The 22,415-nt window shown below is 45.2% G+C and overlaps 1 protein-coding gene across 1 annotated transcript in view; it reads left to right on the top strand.

Moving 5' to 3' along the window:
- XPR1 (xenotropic and polytropic retrovirus receptor 1) overlaps positions 1-22,415 on the top strand; it is a 369,652-nt gene that overhangs the window by 203,708 nt on the left and 143,529 nt on the right. Inside the window, exon 4 of the mRNA XM_069232077.1 lies at positions 14,453-14,676. Coding sequence (XP_069088178.1) covers positions 14,453-14,676 — 224 coding nt within the window. The remainder of the gene's footprint in view (positions 1-14,452; positions 14,677-22,415) is intronic.

Below are 22,415 nucleotides of genomic sequence, written 5' to 3'. Positions count from 1 at the left end.
ATATGCTTTGTTTGATTTCTGAACTAAAGAGCCAGGTTAACGCAATGGCTGCTCCATGCTCTGTTCATACTTGAAGTGCAGACGCCGGTCACACCAGTGCACACAGAGGAGTCATCAAGAGCTCATGTACACACCGCAGTGTTAACAGTGTACCACGGTGCATTGCGAGCAGCTGCTGTGCATGCCAGTTTTGACCATGTGCCTCTGTGGGCGATATACTCACTACAGTTTTAACCGCGCATCTCATGACATTGCCGGTAGCTGATGAGCACAGCACAGGTTTAACGTGTATCTCAGTACTTTGCCAAGAGCTCGTATGCACACCTTTATAACTGCGTGCCGCAGTATATCGCCAATAGCTGATCTACACACCACAGTTATATCTGTGTACTGAAGTGCATTGCCAGTGGCTGATATACACTCGCCACAGTTTAACTGTGTACGCAGAGATGCCATCCATAGCTAATATACCGAGTCCAGCCTTGCAAATGCACACAGAGGCATTATCAGTAGCTGATGTTACTCTACAAGGCTGAACATTGTTGGTCATCGCTAAGCTCACATGTTGAAAGATTACTCATCCGAGTAGAGGGTGCAGGCATTTCTGAGGGCGATTCAGTGCACTAAAGGTTGCAATCCCAGACAGAGAGGAGGCGAATGCACCTTTGTGGCCACAATGACTTCATGTTTTGATTTAGTACCAAATGTATCTCCTAAAGTCCTAACGTACGGGTGCCTAACATGCCCTGTCTTGTAATCACGATGACCTGCAACACATGGCATTTAAAGCAGCAACTTTGAGAGTACTAGCACAACATTGCACAGCATGTGAGCATGCAAGATATACACCTAAGTGAGCATTGGTAGAGGCAGTAGGCCTTGCTATGCGGGAGCTGTTGGCTTTGTCGATGTTTTTTAGTCCTGTTGTAGAGTAGCAGGGCTGCTGTAGAGGATGGCTGAAAGCTAGAAAAAAAGCTGTACGAGGCCAACACTGGCTGTGCCAAAGCTCTTTTTTTCTGGCAGAATGGTGGGGGTCAAGGAGCAACGCAGGAGTGGGGTGGGAGGCGCAAGGCAAACAACAACCCTGCAGGTGGGTGGTGTAAGCATCAACAATGCAGAGGTGATGTGGCAAGCAACAGCAACGCAGGAGGGACGGGGCAAATAAGCAACAAAAATGCAGGAGGGACCAGGCATGCAACAACAAGTGATGGGTGGGGCATCCAACAACCAAGCAGGTGGGGGAGATGGACCAAGCAACAACAAAATGGGACGGCATGCTAAGCAACGACAACACTGAGAAATGAAGCAAGCAACAACAACGTGGAAAGGATAGGGCAAGCATCAACCATATGGGTGGGGGCAGAGGGGCAGGACAAGCAACAACAACGCAGAAGGGACAGGGGCAAGCAGCAATACAGCAGGAGGAATGGGGCAAACAGCAGCAGTGCAGGTGGGCAAAGAGTGACAGGTCAAGGGAGCAACAATGCTGGTGGGGGCAAGATAAATGTTGCAAGCAAGCAATGTGGGAGGAAAATCATAGTGACAGAGCAGGCAAGCAACATTAAGGCAGGGACGTGGCAAGCAGTAACAGCGCAGAGCAAACAGCAACAGCATGGTTCTGGGCAAGCGAGCAACAATGCAGGAGTGGGTGTGATGGGACTGGCAAAGTAACACAGGAGGAGGAGCAGGAAGGACCCAGCAGGCAAGCTACAAGGGAGGAGCTGGGAGGTATGGGGCAAGCAAGTAACATGGGAGGAGCTGTGAAGGTCGGGTCAAGCAACCAAGCACTAAGATGGGAGGGGGCAAGAGGGATGGAGTAAACAGCGGTGGAGGGACAGGATAAGGAAGCAGCAACATGGTAGGAATGGAGCAAGCAGCAACAGTGCAGGAGGAATGGGGAAAGCAGCAACAACATGGGATGAACATGGCAAGCAGAAACAACAGCGTGAGAGGAACACAGCAACAACGCAGGAGGAATGGGACAAGCAGCAACAATGTGGAAGGATCCGGACAATCGGAAACAACGGGGAAGGAACAGGACAAGCAGCAACAACGACTGGTAAGAGGAACAGGACAAGCAGCGCAACAACAGTAAGAATGGGACAAGCGGCAACAACGCAGTAAGAACGGGACAAACAGCAACAACGCGGGAGGAATGGGACAAGCAGCAACAACGCGGAAGGAACTGGGCAGGCAGCCACAACATGGGAGGAACGGAATAACCAGCAATAATGCAGGAGGGACAAGACCAACAGCAACAACGCAGAAGGGCCCTACAAGCAGTAACAATGTGGAAAGGATGGGACAAGGAGCAACAATGCAAGAGAGGTTGGTAGGGACAAGCCCCCCTCCAAGGGTAAGCAGCAGCAATTCAGTAGGTGACGGGGCAAGCAAACAGCAATGCAGGGAAAGTACGGGATGGGACAAGCAAGCAACAGCGCAAGCTTGACTCACGGTAATGAGCCAAGCAGGCAATAACGCAGGAGTGGGTGGATGGGGTGGGGAAACAAGCAGCAACGTGGGATGGGGGCAAGCAGACGTATGGGAGTGGGCAAACAGCAACACAGTGGGACAAGGGAGGAGATAGCCTACAGGCACCTGCACTCTTAAAGGGTGCTGTCCCTAAAAGAAAGAAAAAAAAGTTCAGAAAGTGGAAGCAGTGGAAGGACAGTGGTCGAGGATACAGTGTCATACTCCAGGGAAGGGGAAAACACACAAAGAGGTCATGAAGCCAGCATGCACTGACCAAAGACTAGCAAGGAAATGAGTAACGATGAAGCCTATACAAATGTTAAGCATTGGGTGGTCTCTAAGCCCCCTGTAAGTAAACCAAATGTCTTGCAAGCATCAGCACATGTGCTGTCTCAGTGAAGACCTTAAGATGTGTTCTAGCATGCACATTTAGGATACTTCGGCAACCATTCCAGCTTGCTGGAACATCATTCCAGTTTCGGAAGACTGATGCCTTCGTATCTTCCCTTGTGGGCATTACACAAAGTTCCAGCTAAGCACATGGATAGGCCTTTTGAATCCATATATGCACAAATGTTACATCAGGCCTGAAACTAGTTTTCACGGTTTGGCATAGTGACACTTAAGCACCGTAGGGTGGTCAATATTGTCATTCCTTTGAGGAAACGGACTTCTTGGTAGGAGATAACTTGTGGATTCATGACATAATTCTTTACATTCCATCACAAGTGCTTACGCTGTCAAAAAAATGGTTCCATTGCACTGCATACATCTAGCAATCAAATGCGTATTGATCCTCTGCACATTGCTTTCTTTACCTTGCGCTTTAGTGCAGGACTTGCTCTGGCTGGAAGTGATGCTACAACCTTGTTACACACATACATAGGCTCACTGTGCAGTTATGACTAGAGCTTGCTGGTGCTTTCCTCTCTTGACTCGTCCGTTTGCCTGTTTGTTCTTCTGTTCTTGGCTCCCTCTCACTTTCCTTTCTGCCTGCGTCGACCTATCTATCCACAACTCTGTCCGTGTAATGTCTGTTCAGCATCAGCGGAGAAGGACAAATGATGCAGACGCGGTTGAGCATCCATGTAGCAAGTGTGTGCGAAATGCAGTGTGCTTGCTGGAAGGCCATGATTTGGAAGACTAGTCGTCGATGATATACCTGTAGGTACACCTGAATGCTAAAACAAGCACACAAGGCTCACCTTTAGAAAAAAAGCTACTAAAAAACCAAACTAATTGTCCCTTGTACCTAAACTGCAAGAATCGCGTTAAAAATTAGCTTAAGGGGCTGCCAGAGGCGAGTTTAATAAATAAGAAAAATGTATCCAATAAAACAAGAAAAATGTAACATTATTGAAAACATAAACTTTGTTTGCTGAGGTTTGGTCTTTTTTGTCGGCCTCGCGGAAGTTTCATTTACAGACTGTGTGCCATGAACCTGGATAGTGTCTGGTTGCTGTCGGGGATTTTTGCATTTCAGATTTTTGGCATATCTTTTTGGGGCTAATGTTTATCACGCGTGTCCCAGGGCCTCAATACTGCTGCACTCCAAATTTGACAACCAAGAGGCTCCTCTTTAGGCACTTGACTCTCTCATGCTAGTGAGGGCCTGAAGTCCTGGCTTACTTCAGGATGTGGAGGGGCTTAGTAACGCAGAATAGACTAACAGTATTTACCCTTGGTGGTAACCAGACTGAGGTCCCACTCTTGTTCAAACAGTGTTCCTTCCATTTTCCCGTTCTAGAAGCCTCCTTGATGTGAGGCCAGCTAAGATGAAACGCGGATGGACAAAGAGACTCCAATAGCCAATCATGGGCCTGGAGTTGTGTAGCTTTCCCAATCCTGGGTGAGCCCTTTTTATGCTGTTAAAGTCCAAACCTGCATTCTTCCAACCCTGGAGGCCACAATGAGATCTGCAATGCTCCTAACCCTCCTGCTCACTCATTTCTCTCTGCGGTGTCTGCCTGTGCTATTCCCTACAATGTGCCCCGGTGCTTTCCACTGGGCCCCCCCCACTTGAACCCCACACTGCCCTCCTACCCTCTTGGAACTACACCGCCCTCTACTTCCTTTGTCATTGTGCTGCCTTCCTCCCACCCCACCTTGGGTGCAGCCTTCCTTCTCTCTTCTTGGTTCCCGTTTTTCCTCATTAGCCCTTCAGAATTTGTGTTGATTCTCTCTTTGAGCCCTGCTTTGTTAACCGCCAAAAGCTTATATCCAAATCAGAGATGGTCCGATGGAATTTCTGTTGCCTTTAGATGTGTTGCACAACTGAAAACAGACACTTGGCAGCCACACCTCATTCTCTTTTGACACATAAAAATGGCACAAATGCATTCGTTAAGTAAAGTATCACTAGGTGAAATTTGAAAAGCAGCTTGATGGCCTTCAGTGCACCATTTCACCAAACATTACTATGCGGATATTCACACTAGATGACAGACAGTAGTGGGTTTTGCATTGCTTGATACTCTTACTTTCCCCATTGTATGTGCCACACCCACCAACACATTAGTGGAATGGGAAAGATTTATTTCCAAACCATGCCCAGCATGTGAATACACTGTAACCGTAGACCGCTTTCCCATGCCTTGGAAGACACGGGAAACACCATTGCACACTGTTCAGAAGCAAACAAGAAATGTACGGTAAAGTCAGTGTCCCAGTGTATTGTGTTATTTAGAGTAATCGTGGGATTCATCCAAATAGTCATACCTAAAATACAGAGCCCAAATAGTTTAATTTAGACATAAACAACCTGGACCTTTCTGAGCCTAGAAGTGTGGAGTGCACACCACATGTGAAATTATAACATGAACTGCAAACCAATGGTTATAGGTGGTAACATTACCTTTATTGTGAGTTTCAAAGCTCTTGTAGCTCATAGCAGATTCGGAGTCCTTTACGGGCTGGGATTTAAATGACACCTCATAAAGGATATTTGTGGCACACTAGAGAGTTCTTGAATTGTTAAAATTCCTGGTGCTTTATGAGTACGGTATTTTTTATTCTGTAGAGCTGTAGAATCGGCTACCATTCTCTCTGAATGACCTTTATAAAGCTTCGATGAAGAGAATCATAAACCTTTGTACATTGTCCAACGTGTGGACGGGTCACGAGGCCCGGTCTTTGTTATCTAGTAAGCCAAAAGTCTTAACAGTCCATTACAGGGCATTAGCAATAACTGAGCTACAGACCCCAGGCTTAACAGTATCCTGAAGCACCATAAATAACCTACATACATAACCAAGCCTTAGCAGCGCACCCTGCGGTGTTGTAAATAGCAGGCAATAAGACTTAAGACTTAACTTTCACTCCCAGGCCTCTTCAGTAACTGATATAAAAGACACCAGGCTTAGCTTTTTATGCTGGGCATCACTTTATAGACACCGGGCTTAATAAACCCTAGGGATACCATGATTAACTGATATACCGGCTCCTAGCTAGCTAATTTGTAAGCATGTGTCCTCTTCTCATTTCACTTGATCGCAGTGCAGACTTTAGGTAAAATATGCATTTGTAGAACTATTTCAGAATTTGGTAATCACATACAGCATTTGGCCCACATTGTGTCAGTAAAACATAAAAAACTAGTTACATAGTTGCAATCTTTGGGATGTCCATGGGGGTTCTTTGTCAGTTTAATATCAACTTTGTGAGGGAACAGTGACGTAAAGCAGTGGGTGGAGCCTTTGGTTTGAACCTTACAATCCAAAAATTGCAGTTGATTAACAACTTGCCGTTCCTTAGACAGTGAGAAAACTGAGGTGAAAAACAAAACCGTGCAGAGATTTAAAAAAAATATATAATAATTCATCCAAGATGTATCATGATGCTCCTACCTTTGAGCATTCTCTCTGAGACAGAACATACATACAAAAGTGTTTACCTTATTTGGTTACTCACCTAACTCGAGGCATAGTGCTACAAGGACTCAATACAGTTCTGCATTATGAAACTTTTTCAGATATACATGCTGTTTGGTTTTCTGTTAGCAAGGGGTTGGGTCCGGAAGCATATCTCTACTTTCCAAGTTTTTAGATCTGGCTTGACTGCACAGCTCCAAATACGTAATGTGATCAATAGAAAAAGAGCATTCAGAAGCACTACTGAGTGAAGGACTTTTAACTCCTCCCTCATCTTGGTGTTCCTGAGTACAACATTTGATTGGGCAGAAGTAATGTGCTTCCATTAAAAGAGTGCTTGTATTATATTTTTGCCTTGCAGTAAAATGTATGCTTAGTGCAGCACATAAGAGATGGATATAGTGCTAATTCAGAGACCCAGGCCAAAGACCTGATTTGTTGCTTATTAAAAGTTATGACCGTGGCATTAGGTCTGGCATCTTTGTTGCGAAAAAACGTGTTAAAGCCAATAGGCATTTAAGGGTGGGCTGTTATTACACTTTGTTAAAGCTGGACGGGAGGTACTATGTCACATGGACTATCAGAGCATTCCACAGTAGGCATGGGTTTTGGTTACCCCCTTGCCCGACATCAGGGAAGTTGTGCACTGTGATAATTCTTGGAAGGTATATTTTGCTGACTGTAATTTTGTATATATTTGTATTTGTTTTTGACTGTATGCCTAATGGGTGCTTTGTGTGAAAGTGTTTGCTCAGTACCGTAGGCCTGAGTTGGCTATGTTGAATAACCCATGATAAGGACTAGAAGTCTGATTTGTTAACTGGAAAAGGTTATGTCCTGTGCTGCAGGTCTGATCATGATCTATCCATTATGAAAAATGATGACAAAGGAAGTAGGGGTAGGACGTACTACTTTATTGTAACGGCATTTCTTACAGCCAGAAGTCCATTTAGGAAAGATTGTTATTGTACTGTGTTAAAGCCTATTAAGAGACATTTTGTCATGGAATCAACAGATTACTGTAGTAGGTAATTGTTTTGGAGTTGGTTACCCACTCTAACCAGTTACACAATTTTCACTGTGACAGTACTTGGTAGGCCCTCTTAGGAGGGTTGTATTTTGTTTTGCCCAGTGTAAATTTGCATATATTTATAATTGTATAAATATATGCCAGGTGGTTGCCTTGCGTGAAAGCTTATGCCCAGAAGAATCGGCCTGAGTTCATCATTGTGACAAGTCAGTAATGAAGGCTACAGGCCTCATTGGTTTAATAGGAAAACTTAGGTCCATTGCCAGAAGTCTAATTTGTTTACTTTGAAAAATTATGGCAAAAGCAGTAGGTCTGGCTATTTATTGTGAAGTGCTTTAGTTAAACGCCACTGGGCCTTTGAGGGTGGGTTGTTATTACACAAGGTTAAAGCCTAAACAAGGTATTTTGTTGCGTTGCATCTCACAGATTACCATAGAAGGAAAGGTTTGATATTGGCAACCCCCACTAGGGATGGAAAACGTTCACTGAGATAATCCTTGTTAGCCCCACTTAGGAGTGGTATTATTTTGTCAACTATAATTGTATGTTTGTAAATTTATGCCTGTATGCCTGATAGTTGCCTTTTGAGAAAATGTAAGCTCAACACAAGGGCTCTGATTTGGTTACAGTGACAAGCCAATGGTAAAGGCTGTTGGGCTAAATTGTTCAATGGGGAAAGGTTATGCCATTTGTCTGATCAGTTTAAAAAAAAAAAAAGGTATGAAAAAGGCATTTATTGTGAAAATCATATGTTAAAACGAATAGGTCTTTATTGGTGGCTTATTATTACTCTGATTTAGGGCCTGATTATGACCTTGGCGGAGGGGATTACTCAGTTACAAAAGTTACGGGTATCCCGCCCGCCGTATTACATCCTATTGAACTTATAATACGGCAGACAGGATATCAGTCACGCTTGCAATGGAGTAATCCTCTCCACCAAGGTCGTAATCAGACCCTTAACCCCTTTAGACAGGTATGTTGTTACGTGGAAGGTAACAGACCAGCATACTAGACAAGGATGCTGGTGTTGGGTACTCCTCTTGCTAAACCTTGGGTGTAGAAGATTTGGACTGTTAGGATCCACGTTAAACCCCTGCAAGAGTGGCTGCATATTGTTTTGTCTCTGTAATGTTGTACATATTTATATTTTGTATGATTATGTATGTTAGCTGTGTTGTGGGAAATCATAAGCTTAATATAGAAGGCTGTGGTGATAAGTAGTTTTATGAGACATATGTCTGATTGGTTAATTTGGTAAAGTTGGTACCATTTGCCTGATCAGTTATGAAAACGTACTACAGTAGGACTGACGCATTATGAAAAGTACTTGTTAAGCCAGGATACCTTTAGGATGGATTGGTGTTAAACCGTGTTAAAGTATATAGAGAGGCATTTAGCTTATTAGCGTAGATTACCTTAGTTGGCTAGGATTTGTTTGTGTCAATTACTCCCTTGGACAAATCTTGGGAGTAGACAATTTGAACTGTGATAAGCCTTGCTAGCCTCTATTAGGAATGCCCGAAAGGTTGAGTTGTCTGCTAGGTTCATGTAAAAAAAATTAAAAATACATACAGACATATATGTAAGTACACCTACATATACAGAGGAGCTTTGGGTGAACCGTCATCTGCTATCCTGCACCATTGTTTAACATTCTAAGATGGCCAATACATAGTTATAAACGTGGCGGCTATGCTAGAAATTTAAAACAATGATACACCATATATAATACCATTTCAAGACTGCCACCTGCTGCTATTTTCAATTTATTTTTTTATTACAAATATTCCATTTAGGTGGCCTCATTTTTTCTACCTTTCGTCTTATTTTTCTTGCAGATGTTTGTTGAGCATTTGTGTATGTTTTATTATGCATGTGTAAGTGTGTGAATGCAAGAACGTGTCAGTGGGCGGATGAATGCGCAACTACAAGGATGAATGTTACAGTACACTTATGATGATATATTAAGTGCCCAAACTAACCAGTGACTGAAGAGGCACTTTCGGTTGTTAGCTGGACCTATTTGCATCCCGAATTCTTATTATTTTGGGAGTTGACCTAGTTGAGGTGAGCATGGCTCACTACTTAGTCCACCGTAAGGCCACAATGCCCCATGCCCATTTATTCTCCCAGTCTAGCAGCTTGCTTTCACGTTTTCCACCAGATTCAGATTTGAAGACTCCTGTGTCATGGACTGGTCACAAATGTAAGGGCCTCGGGCTGGAAAGTGTGCAACATTTCAATAGTACCTGGTACAAACCTTTATTGAGGTGAAATATTTACATCATTGCTCGAATCACAAAGAGATTGATCCAGAACAAAGAATTGCCTTTTGTTTGTGAATTGCAGGGAGCCTGAGTTTCTCTGTATCATGGATGTTCACAGTGAATTCGAGTGTTAATTTGGATGACGTATCCGGGTGACCATGAGCCATTGTTCACTGCTCTGAAGCAACCGTCTTTGGTGGATACTCTAGGAAGGTGATCTCAAATTGAGAAAAAAACAGTGCATTGAGGACTTGCCTACATTATTTTGGGAAGATCAGTTTACCAATAGCAGTGTTCAGATAGTGACAAAAGAAAATTACACTGCGGCTCTACGTGTCTCTTAAGAAAAATTGAAAAACAAACATTAAATCTGGGAGGCTTGCAGTAGACCACCAGGCTGCGAGGATCACGTCAACCTAAAATTACTGAAACAAACACAAACCGTGGTTAAGTGGCGGGATGTGGTCGGTGTTGTGGGTTTTTGATAAGCAGGCATCAGCTTGGCAGTGCACTGAGATGGAAAAAAAACAAGCTTAGCTACGTCAAGGACCCGTTCTTTTTCCAGAAGGCACTGAATGTTGCTCCAGGGACCTCTTAGAACGACAATCGAGCAGTAACAATAATGGCATAGAAGTATGGGTGCCCTTGGGGATCATGCTATTCTTTTATTTCCTGTAACGTGTTAAGTGATGGGAAGGTGGGGGGAGTGGAGGAACTGTAATTTCAAACTCAAGCAAGATCAGAGGAATGGTACTTGCAAAAGGCTTTCTAAAAACATATGGTTAGTAGGTAGGCTGTTAAATTAGAATTAATAACGTTTGCCTTTGTGCTGTAATTTATTCCTTCATAACCTCAAGCCCGATGGCCCTTGTGGATAAATACACGGCCACTATTGGTTTCAGTACAAGTTAGAATTTACTCGTTAGAGTTTCCTGATTGGTCATTCAAAAAGTTATGTCGGTCTTTTGGTCTTGAAAATATAGAGGAGGTAAGGAACCATGGACATCTGCCCACGGACAAGCCACGACAAGAGAATTATGAACGAACTGGACCAAGTAGTGTCAGAAGCCTTGAAGTGATGAGCTTCCAACCAGCCTGTAAACTCTTTTTCAGTTCTTCAGCTAAAGGTCCCCTTGAAGCTGCTTTTTCAGTATCGGAGGGAAGGAATTTTAACCTTACAACTCCAAACCCTCCTTTTCACTAATGTGAATTTGTGGATAGATAGGCATTCACATCACGTTTTGTATCCCAACTGCAATAATTTTCTGCCCATCCACCTTACACAAACTTTTCTTCTTTTCACCATCATGGAATCCCAGTTCTCTCCCACTCAGCTTGTATGTTTCACTGGCAAGGCACTGGCACAGATCTCGGTTCTTGATCTGTATAGGAAATCTCAGAATATGAAGTTGTTTCAACACCAAATTACTGTCAAGTTGACAGGTTGTAAATGTCAGTCTTACACTGACATATAAATAAAGTAGATCTGAATAGCTTTTCTAGTTTTGGACCACTACCTCTTTTGTTAACTTTTATTTTCTTTTGTGAGCCTGTACCTTTTAATATATATATATATATATATGTGTGTATATATATATGTGTGTAATTATTCCCGCAATCAAGAATAAAGCATTGGATGTAAAATGGCCATTGAAAACATTGCAAGTCACTTATCAAATATAAATATACAGTTTCATTTGGAGTGGGCATATATGATAAAACCACTCTTAACCAGGGAGAATACATTATTATTCTGCACGGGACTACACATCTGATGGCATGCAAGGGTGTAATTTAGGACCACCTGTCCATCCTGTGGGTTATTCATTAGAGGCACCACCACACTACCCAAGCGGTTCACAGGACGTCCCGTGAGCAGAAAACTTTTAAATGTACATAAAGGGAATAGAGAAGACTAGATGAATTTCCAATAGTGCTTTCTTACAGACTTAAAACACTGAATGCCCAGTGTCATCGCAGGGGTCACGTGCCAACTCACTTGAAGAACCAAGTCTGGGTTTATACTGCTATGAAAAAAGAGCCTGTTGCAGATCATTTTCTAAAGTGACTTTAAAATTGAGCTGAATTGCCTGCAGGTTGCACCTTCCATTTAAATCTAAAGACATTTACCACTTCTTTATATGTTAAATCCCTCATTTAAATATCTTCACTTTTTTATTTTTTTGTCATAGCTCTGCTGTTTTTCTTCATTTTTGTCGTTTTATACCTATTATAACTGAAAACAGTTTGCCGATATAGGCTGACCAACTAACTGGATAAAACGTATGCCATAGAACACTGATCAACTCTTTTCTTGAAAAGGGTTGATGACTAAAGTGAGGAAAATGATAGAAATCTTATGAAAGAATACGGTGGGCAGTATGCATAATATAACTCGCAGAATTTCCCATATGCTTTGTGAGGTCTTAGATACTGCTTTAGAACATTTTGTATAGAGAGATTTAGGGGCATCCCCTGAAGCTGTATGCATGAATAGATATCTTGATGAGGAAATCGGTATCAACAGTGTTAATTATGTAGATGAAAATGATTGTGTGCTCTATATCCAGACATTAAATTAATTCACGGATGCCTAACAATAGAGTATTTCCCAAAAGGTTGCATGCTTAAGGCAGAAATGGATATGGGAGGGTATTACATTTAAATAATGGTCAACAGAATAACTCTTCAAATGACTGGGGGAAGCTCTCTTTAATACGACAAAGAGAGCAAAGTGATGGCTCAGATGCAAACTATGTTTAACGAAGAAAGAGCTTTGAAATGGAAACTAGGTTAAGAGATACAAGGAAGTGTGTGTGTGTGTGTGTGTGTGTGTGTCTGTACACACGAGTGAGAGATTAACAGGAGGAGCAAGTCAAAAATCAGTTTACTGAAAATGGAGAGGTGCAGTCTGTAATATAGACAATGGGTAGAGAGTTGAACTTCAATACATTCACCACTGACCAGGTGGGCCAGGGCTCGAGGACTTGAGTGTTCTTTGGCGAAGCACATGACAAGTCAGTCCCTCAAAAGCACATGTTGCCAGGGGTTTTAAAAGGAACGAGAGACCTAGACCAAGGCATATCAGGCCAGGTTTCTGCATTGTACTAGGTGGGTGTCCCATGTATAGAGGCGCCATGTGTAGTTACTGTTTTAAGGTTTTGGCAAATCTCAGTGTGACGATCTACACTTCCCATAGGGACATTATCCTTTTAACTCTTTGCATTTCCCTTTGCTGTTTTTCCTTTTGTCTTGTGATAATTCCTTTAGCTCTGTCTCCTCACGTCACCCTGTCCCTTGACCGTTAGGCTGCCCTTTTCCCCTCACTCTGGCCTTCCTCCCTCTGCCTTCTTTTCACCCTGACTACCCCTTTGCCCGCCCTCGTCCTTCCCTCTTCCCTTCACCCGCGTGGTACCGTAACCACTCACTCTGCCCTGACTCTTCACTATCACCCTCACTGTACCACTTGGTCCTCAGATTGCCCTTTCCCAAACTGTGTCCTCTGCCTTTTTTAGGATTGAGCCTGCGGGTGCTTTTGCTAGTGCTCGTGTCTCGCTTGCGAGACAGTAGTGTACAGTAAAGGACTTTAGTCCTCTGCTGTCGCTTTTTATTTGCGTCTTGCGTGGCACTCTCCTTTACAGCTCCATAATTCATCACTGCTGGCCAAGCATTATTTCCGTTCCTCTGTCTGGAGCAGGGACCTAGCACTGATTGATTCAACTTAATCAGTGCTCATCCACTGCTCCTGACGTGACTGAGGTACTGGTTTGTTCTTTCTTAAGTTCTAGTGCCCTGCAAACAGAAGGCCTGCGACTGGCAAAAGCGTGCCCAACAAGACAAACAACATTTCTAAGTTTTATTTTTTTATAGCTAACTTTATTTTATTTTGCTAAGTCGTCTTTTATTATTTTGCACTTGTGTTTTCTTTTGTTTTTGCTCCTGGGCATTGTTCTCAAAAGATGGTGATTATGTTGTTCTAAATATTGCAAAGCAACATTGTTTCTTGATTATGTATAATTTCTGAACTGATGCTTAAATGCATAATCATGCAGTCCACCCCACGCCAATCAACTCCAGCCTACTCCACCCCACCCACTCCTCTTTGACACTCTGCCACTGAACCACTGATTCTACTCCCCTCTTCTCAACTCCACAACACTATACTCCCCCCCACTTCACTTTGACACTCCTTGCCACTAACCTTTAGCCTTGCTGAACAGCGACCACACTAGTGTACAACATGGCAAAACACATTGCCAGAGCCAAAAGCTCTTGTTAAAGCAAGACCTATTGGCTTTCCCAATACCCTTTTCTCCCCTCTGACGCCCTGTTTGTGGTGTCCAGCTGACTTTGCTCATCTACTTATACTTTTACCTTCAACTCTAACACTCGCCTTCGGCTAAGAACCGCTCCTTCTCCAGCAAACCTCCCTTTGTCCATTGACCCTCCCCAGGTGTTTTAGCCTTCCTCTGCCACGTCCTCCAGTTAATGTACTTTGTCTGTCCTTCTTGGCCAATCTCCTTTCTCCCGGACCTCTGTTTTCTCCTTGCCTCCATTGCTTTTCCTATCCCAGAGATTCTTCTCTCCTGATTTGACCATGGTCTTATTTATGTTTCCCAGGTCTGATCTGTTGTTCCTCTGAGCCTCTCCTCTTGTCCCGGTGACCACCCCTTTCCCTCTGACCCCGTATTTGTTCTGTTAACGTATTTTTCTCCCTGGTCATGCAGTCTCTGGTACCGTGTAGTGGTGATCACATGCACCCATGAGATCCTCATCTGCTCTAAACTTGAACCTCGTCTTTTGCATTGCAGAAAAGTTGGCGGAAGCACAGCGACGGTCCGCAACCCTCCAGAATGAGCTGCAGTCGTCGCTCGACGCCCAGAGGGAGAACAGCGGCATCTCCACCTTGCGGCAGCGCCGGAAGCCTGTCTTCCACCTGTCGCACGAGGAGCGCGTGCAGCACCGGAACATGCGGGACCTGAAACTGGCCTTCAGCGAGTTCTACCTCAGCCTCATCCTGCTGCAGAACTACCAGGTGAGGGGCTGTGGGAAGCTGTGGCGTAGGTGGCGATCATTTCACCTCGGCATCCCAGAAGACTACCTGATATGGACGAAACCATTCTAATTCACTTCATCCTGCATCGGAACCGCTATTTATGCGGGATGGGAAGGGGGTCCTTCTACTTAAAGATGTTCTCACTGAAAATCGGAATCGGAACTATCCCTCGTATGCCTTAATCCTTTTGAAAACGGCTTCAGTCCTTACTGAGAAGAGCTAAAGTGCTCTCGCGCTTGTCTCCTTGTCCTACCATCTTTTCTCGCTCACCCTCTGCATCTGTTCTCCATGTTTCATATGTTCACCCTTTATATTGATATCTCAGTCCTTTGCAGTCTCTTTCACACTTGCCCTCTTGCTATATATATATGTTTTATGCTATTATGGTGTCACTGTTAAGTTTTAATCTTGACTTCTTGTGCTTTGATCGTGGCTCCTGGCACCTTGGTCGTGGCTGCTGGCGCTTTGGTCGTGGCACCGCTTTGATCGTGGCTGCTGGTGCTTTGATCGTGGCTGCTGGTGCTTTGGTCTGGCTCCTGACGTCTACATTTGGCACCTGCCAACTTCTGTAGGCACTTGTTGTCTTGGCGCTAACTGGTGGTAGCTCCTGCTGTCTTTTGCCGACTCCTCCTCCTCTTTCAGTTCTCCCTTGCTTTAAAGGGTTTTCTCTTACTTCCTCTGGCTCACATTGGATTCTCTGGATCTCACTCTCTTCCTTCTGGCTCTCATTCTGTCCCAACAGTCTGTCTAGCACTGTCCGTTTCCTCTGCTCTCGATTTTTTATTATTTTACCTTGAGCTCTTATTCTTTCCTTCATTTCCCTCCAGCACTTTGTTCTTTTGCAACATGACTGACCCTCCCATTCCCCTGCTGGCTTTCAATCACCTATACCCCAGCTCCTTCGAGCTTCCTCTAAGTTATCTTCTCCTGACCCCTTACTTCCTTTTCTAAGAGCTTGCTCGCTAACCTCAGTCCAACTACCCGCGCGCCTCTCCATGCTCGCGCCTCTTGCCCCTCACTTACCCCGGTGTTCCCTCTCTCTGCCTTCTGCGGCTTTCTGCGCCTCGCCGGGGGTACTAAGCGCGGTATAAATGCAATTTAAACACGTTCTTCAGTTTACGCCGGTTCTCCCTCCCTTCCCCCTGCCTGTCACTCACTGCCCTCCATGTAGCTTTTACTTACTTCTGTCTGGTTCTCCCTCACTCTCTCGACGATACTGGATTCCCGCTCGCTCCTTCACTCTAGCATTTCTCCTCTCTCGTGATCTCGCTTTGACGTTGTCACCCTGCACGCCGTCCCTCCCCGGGACTCCCTCCACTTGCCCTGGTTCTCGCGCTCCCCCTCACCCGCCTCTGGCTCTCTAGCACTCTTTTTTCGGTACCTCGCTTTGTCCTTGAACTTTTCCTTACATTTTAGCGCCATCATTTACTTCGAAATTAACTTTTTTTCCCTTCAACGGTACAAATTCACCTTACAATGAAGAAAGCGTTTCAAGCTTGTTACAAAATGAACTCCTTGTTTTGCGTACAGCTGGGTAGTGTCCGTTTCTGCTTGTTAGTGGGCTGTGCCTGTGCTAGATGGTAAAGCTCGTGTAACGTGCCTACACGCTCCCTCACAGCTCAGTCCACTCCTCGGAGTCCCGCGAGGATCGCAAATTGTGACAGTCGAGCGGGTATCAGCCGCAAAATGACAACCCCTTGAACGCACGGCAGTGTCCCAACGAGTCTCACGAGCCCTGTAGCTAAATATTGAAACGATGCAGTGAGAAAATACAAGAACCGCATGCGCTCAAAGGATGCTGCTAGTACCTTCCACGGAGGGAGTGGGGGTGGGGCAGTGGGGGTGTCTGTCATTCCCTCGCTGTCTCCGTTTCCTGCCTTCTTTTCCTCATTTAGGCTCCTTTTCCTAACCCTCCTGGCATTTTTTGCGCCTGACGCCCCCACCCCCCAACCAACTCCCCAAGGAAGAATTGCTGATTGTGAGCCTCGTGTCCTTGCAGCTGGAGGATCGTCTGATGTTCCCCGGCACACGAGGGGTTAAGTCAGCTGGTAGAAATTCATAACTTTGCTTGAGGGGGGACGTTGAGGAATTACCATTCTGTTGAATCTTTCATTGGGGTTTTATGAGAGCTGGCTGCTGCCTGTCCCGGGGGCGGGAGGGGGTGGGGGCTTTGGCGGCTGGTGATAGTAATTAGTGTGGGGAGTGCATTAATGAGGCTTGTTAATGCATTGCCGCCCAGCTCACCTTTGCACCCGCGCAATATTAAAGCGCTGTAGGCTCCGCGAGATTGGAACTCATTTGTGAGCAGCAGGTGGGTCAGTCCTCCTCCTCAAGCCTGCAGTGGTCTACCGAGGAGGACGGGAGCATGCACTATGAACCAACTCCACGCCTGCTTCCTGCAGTGATCTATGGGGAAGGGGAGGCGGAGAGTTCTCCCCAGTGTACACTCCGCAGTTGTATACAGAAGATGAAAGGAGCACCGCGATGTGTACCATGTTTCACGCTCCACGCCTCCTCCATGCAGTGATCTATGGGGAAGGGAAGGCGAGAGTCCTCCCCCAGTGTACACCCTGCAGTTGTACAGAGTATGAAAGGAGCACCGCGATGTGTACCATGTTTTACGCTCCATGCCTCCTCCATGCAGTGATCTATGGGGAAGGGAAGGCGAGAGTCCTCCCCCAGTGTACACCCTGCAGTTGTACAGAGTATGAAAGGAGCACCGCGATGTGTACCATGTTTTACACAGCATGCCTCCTCCATGCAGTGATCTATGGGGAAGGGAAGGCGAGAGTCCTCCCCCAGTGTACACCCTGCAGTTGTACAGAGTATGAAAGGAGCACCGCGATGTGTACCATGTTTTACACAGCATGCCTCCTCCATGCAGTGATCTATGGGGAAGGGAAGGCGAGAGTCCTCCCCCAGTGTACACCCTGCAGTTGTACAGAGTATGAAAGGAGCACCGCGATGTGTACCATGTTTTACACAGCATGCCTCCTCCATGCAGTGATCTATGGGGAAGGGAAGGCGAGAGTCCTCCCCCAGTGTACACCCTGCAGTTGTACAGAGTATGAAAGGAGCACCGCGATGTGTACCATGTTTCACGCTCCACGCCTCCTCCATGCAGTGATCTATGGGGAAGGGAAGGCGAGAGTCCTCCCCCAGTGTACACCCTGCAGTTGTACAGAGTATGAAAGGAGCACCGCGATGTGTACCATGTTTTACACTGCATGCCTCCTCCATGCAGTGATCTATGGGGCAGGAAAGACGAAGAGAACCCACCCGCCCGGGGTGTACACCCTTCAGTGATCTTCCGAGGAGGAAGGGAGCCCCACGGTCTATATACAGGGAGTGCAGAATTATTAGGCAAATGAGTATTTTGACCACATCATCCTCTTTATGCATGTTGTCTTACTCCAAGCTGTATAGGCTCGAAAGCCTACTACCAATTAAGCATATTAGGTGATGTGCATCTCTGTAATGAGAAGGGGTGTGGTCTAATGACATCAACACCCTATATCAGGTGTGCATAATTATTAGGCAACTTCCTTTCCTTTGGCAAAATGGGTCAAAAGAAGGACTTGACAGGCTCAGAAAAGTCAAAAATAGTGAGATATCTTGCAGAGGGATGCAGCACTCTTAAAATTGCAAAGCTTCTGAAGCGTGATCATCGAACAATCAAGCGTTTCATTCAAAATAGTCAACAGGGTCGCAAGAAGCGTGTGGAAAAACCAAGGCGCAAAATAACTGCCCATGAACTGAGAAAAGTCAAGCGTGCAGCTGCCACAATGCCACTTGCCACCAGTTTGGCCATATTTCAGAGCTGCAACATCACTGGAGTGCCCAAAAGCACAAGGTGTGCAATACTCAGAGACATGGCCAAGGTAAGAAAGGCTGAAAGACGACCACCACTGAACAAGACACACAAGCTGAAACGTCAAGACTGGGCCAAGAAATATCTCAAAACTGATTTTTCTAAGGTTTTATGGACTGATGAAATGAGTGAGTCTTGATGGGCCAGATGGATGGGCCCGTGGCTGGATTGGTAAAGGGCAGAGAGCTCCAGTCCGACTCAGACGCCAGCAAGGTGGAGGTGGAGTACTGGTTTGGGCTGGTATCATCAAAGATGAGCTTGTGGGGCCTTTTCGGGTTGAGGATGGGGTCAAGCTCAACTCCCAGTCCTACTGCCAGTTCCTGGAAGACACCTTCTTCAAGCAGTGGTACAGGAAGAAGTCTGCATCCTTCAAGAAAAACATGATTTTCATGCAGGGCAATGCTCCATCACACGCGTCCAAGTACTCCACAGCGTGGCTGGCAAGAAAGGGTAGAAAAGAAGGAAATCTAATGACATGGCCTCCTTGTTCACCTGATCTGAACCCCATTGAGAACCTGTGTCCATCATCAAATGTGAGATTTACAAGGAGGGAAAACAGTACACCTCTCTGAACAGTGTCTGGGAGGCTGTGGTTGCTGCTGCACGCAATGTTGATGGTGAACAGATCAAAACACTGACAGAATCCATGGATGGCAGGCTTTTGAGTGTCCTTGCAAAGAAAGGTGGCTATATTGGTCACTGATTTGTTTTTGTTTTGTTTTTGAATGTCAGAAATGTATATTTGTGAATGTTGAGATGTTATATTGGTTTCACTGGTAATTATAAATAATTGAAATGGGTATATATATTTTTTTGTTAAGTTGCCTAATAATTATGCACAGTAATAGTCACCTGCACACACAGATATCCCCCTAACATAGCTAAAACTAAAAACAAACTAAAAACTACTTCCAAAAATATTCAGCTTTGATATTAATGAGTTTTTTGGGTTCATTGAGAACATGGTTGTTGTTCAATAATAAAATTAATCCTCAAAAATACAACTTGCCTAATAATTCTGCACTCCCTGTACACCATGCTTTACACTCCATGTCTACTTCCTGCAGGGATTTATGGAGGAGTAAAGACTGAGAGCAGTACATCTCCTGAGCTTCTCTTCTCCGGTGTACACTTTAGAGTGGCCTACAGAGGAGGGGTGAACCGCGATGTGTACCATGTTTTACGTTCCATGTCTACTTACTACAGTGAGTAGGAGAACGGCGGAGAGCAACGCATCCCGTGTGTTCCTCTTCCCTGAGATGCATCTTAAATAGGTCTGGCTAGCAGGAAAGGAGCACCACAATTTATACCACCTTTTACATTCCAAGTCTACTTCCTACAGTGATCAATGGAGGAGGAAAGGCGGAGACCAGTGCATCTCATGTGTTCTTCCCCTTGTGTACAACTTAGAGTGGCCTACAGAGCAGGAGAGGAGCACCACAGTGTAAACCTTCTTTTACGCTCCATCTCTACATTCTGCAGTCATTTCATTCGGAGAGACGGAGAGCCCACATGCGTCCCATGTGTTCCTTTCCCAGTGTACACCCTGCAGTGGTGAACAGAGGAGAAAGGGGTTCACTGTGAAGCATACCAGGCTTTACGCTCTTTGCCTACTTTCTGCAGTGTTCGATGTTGTAGGAAAGGTAGAAAGCAACAACTCTTAAACCCCACTGGAGTGTCAGGAGGTGAAAACTCAAGTATGTCCTCCTGTTTCACAAATCATCACACATAAGGTACTTGAGTCTATCGAAGCCAAGATCAGCTTGTCCTGTATGAATAAAAGTAATGCTACACATGGTCATAAAAAGATATTCGAGAGAGCGCCTTACCCATAAGGTATCATGGCATGCTTCATCCTACACAACCTCTCACACTAGAGTAGGACTGTGCCACTGCAGCGGATTCAAACAAAAAAAGTCTTGGGAGTTCTTAGATATTATTCTTCAGGGCATATTCATTGGACCAGATACAAACTCATAGATTACAAATAAGTAGGTGTATATCCAGCGTAGCTTCCTTTATTTAAGGGTACCCCTACTATCGGTTGAAATCGAGATGATGGTCAAAAGGTGGAAAATGATTACTCACCTGAGCATTAAAGATGACCCAGTACAGTATTATCTTTGTTTAAATAAGACTAGTTGGTCTTGGTTTCGATAAACTCAAGTAACTTATGTGTGATAATGAAAGTGCAATGGATCCCATGTGCTCTTCCTCTCGGTGTACATCTTAAAGTGGTTTACTAAGGAAAGCAAGGAGCCTCGGGATATATACCATCTTTTACGCTCCAAGTCTAATTCAAATTGTGATCTATGGAGGAGGTAAAGGAGAGAGCAATGCATTCCATGTGTTCTTGCTCTGAGGTACTCCTTAAAGTAATCTACAAAGGAGAAAAAGAGCACCACAACATATACAATCTTTTACTCTACATGTCTACATCCTGCGGTGATTTATTGAGGAGGAAATATGGAGAGCAATTCTTCCCATGTGTCCCTCACCCAGTGTACACCATGCAATGGTCTACAGAGGAGAAAGGGTGCACTGTGATGTATACCATATTTTACGCTCATGTCTACTTACTACAGTGACTTATGAAGGAGGAAAGACTGAGAACAATACATCCCAGGTGTTCTTCATCCTATGTAAACCTTAAAGTGGTCTACAGAGGAGGAAAGGAGTACCGCAATGTGTACCTTCTATCTGACATATTTCTACTCGCAGATTTGTTCCTTTGAATATCTCCAGGCATTAGACTGGATCCGGAAGATTTTTTAGCATTATCCCTGCATGCCAGTAAGTGGCATCGTTCGGTTCTGTGATGGTCTTGGCATAGTCCATGCCAGAAGTGATGTGCGCCGCTGTATCTATAAAGGCACCACCTCGATGAGCTGATGTCAGTTCTTTCCTTTTTGCACCAGATAGGGCTGATCCGGATTGAGCTACCCTCTGTCATTTAACTGACCTTTTCTGACTTTTAGTCAACCCTTTTTCTAAGATTATTCTCCTAATGTGAGGATGTCACCTAAGAAACCGTCGGGTTTCCAACCAAGTGGGGTCTATCACAGGCAAATGTCGGTGACAAATCTCCACTTGGTGTGTTTGTGGTGCCTGGAGCTGGGAGCCCCGATTTTCCCAGTTGAAGGAATGTTATGAGGCCATGTGCCTCATTTCTGGGTGGCCCGGTTCCCCTGGAGTGCCTTTGGGCCTCAGGGGAGCAGGAGGGGCCCCAACTGGAACCCACCTGAGGGTTCAACCTCTGCTCCAGTTGGGCCACAAGGGTCCCATGTTGGATCCAGAGCGGAGCTGCTGGTGAGACCGAGACCTTCCTCGTTGTCCACTCAAGTGCAGACACCCCTGGTGCTGCAGACACCCCAGGCAGCGTCTCCCCATCATCGTACCAGACTGTGACACTAAGCCGGGTGGGCATCATCCGACACCGTGTCCAGCGCCGACAGAGGACATCTTCTGGCAGAGCCAATGCCTTATTTAATGGATAGGCCTGGAGAGGGAAACAATTTGAAGGTTTCTTTAGACCCTTAAGGGAGAGGACCCAGTTGAGGAGGACAACTGGTATGAGGAACTGGATGAGGTCAGTGGGTTAGACACCTCACCTGACACTGGCCTGGTTTCCCTCCTATGAGGATAGAGCCTCTTGTCATGGTGGTTGGCATGGCGGATGAGGTCCTGGACCTTAATGTACCCTCAGTGGCAGACAAAACTCACGTTTTGATAGAGATGCTTAAGCTGGAAGTACCCCCTCAGAATCCTTACTCCCATTTAATGAAACCCGCAAGACTGTCCTACTTGGGACCTGGTCGAAGCCCTGCACAAGAGCTCCTGTACATAG

Source organism: Pleurodeles waltl, chromosome 4_2 (genome assembly GCF_031143425.1).
Source record: "Pleurodeles waltl isolate 20211129_DDA chromosome 4_2, aPleWal1.hap1.20221129, whole genome shotgun sequence".
Taxonomy (NCBI): Eukaryota; Metazoa; Chordata; class Amphibia; order Caudata; family Salamandridae; genus Pleurodeles; species Pleurodeles waltl.
Note: the sequence above shows the minus strand (reverse complement) of the source record. Positions and strands in the feature narration are given on the sequence as shown.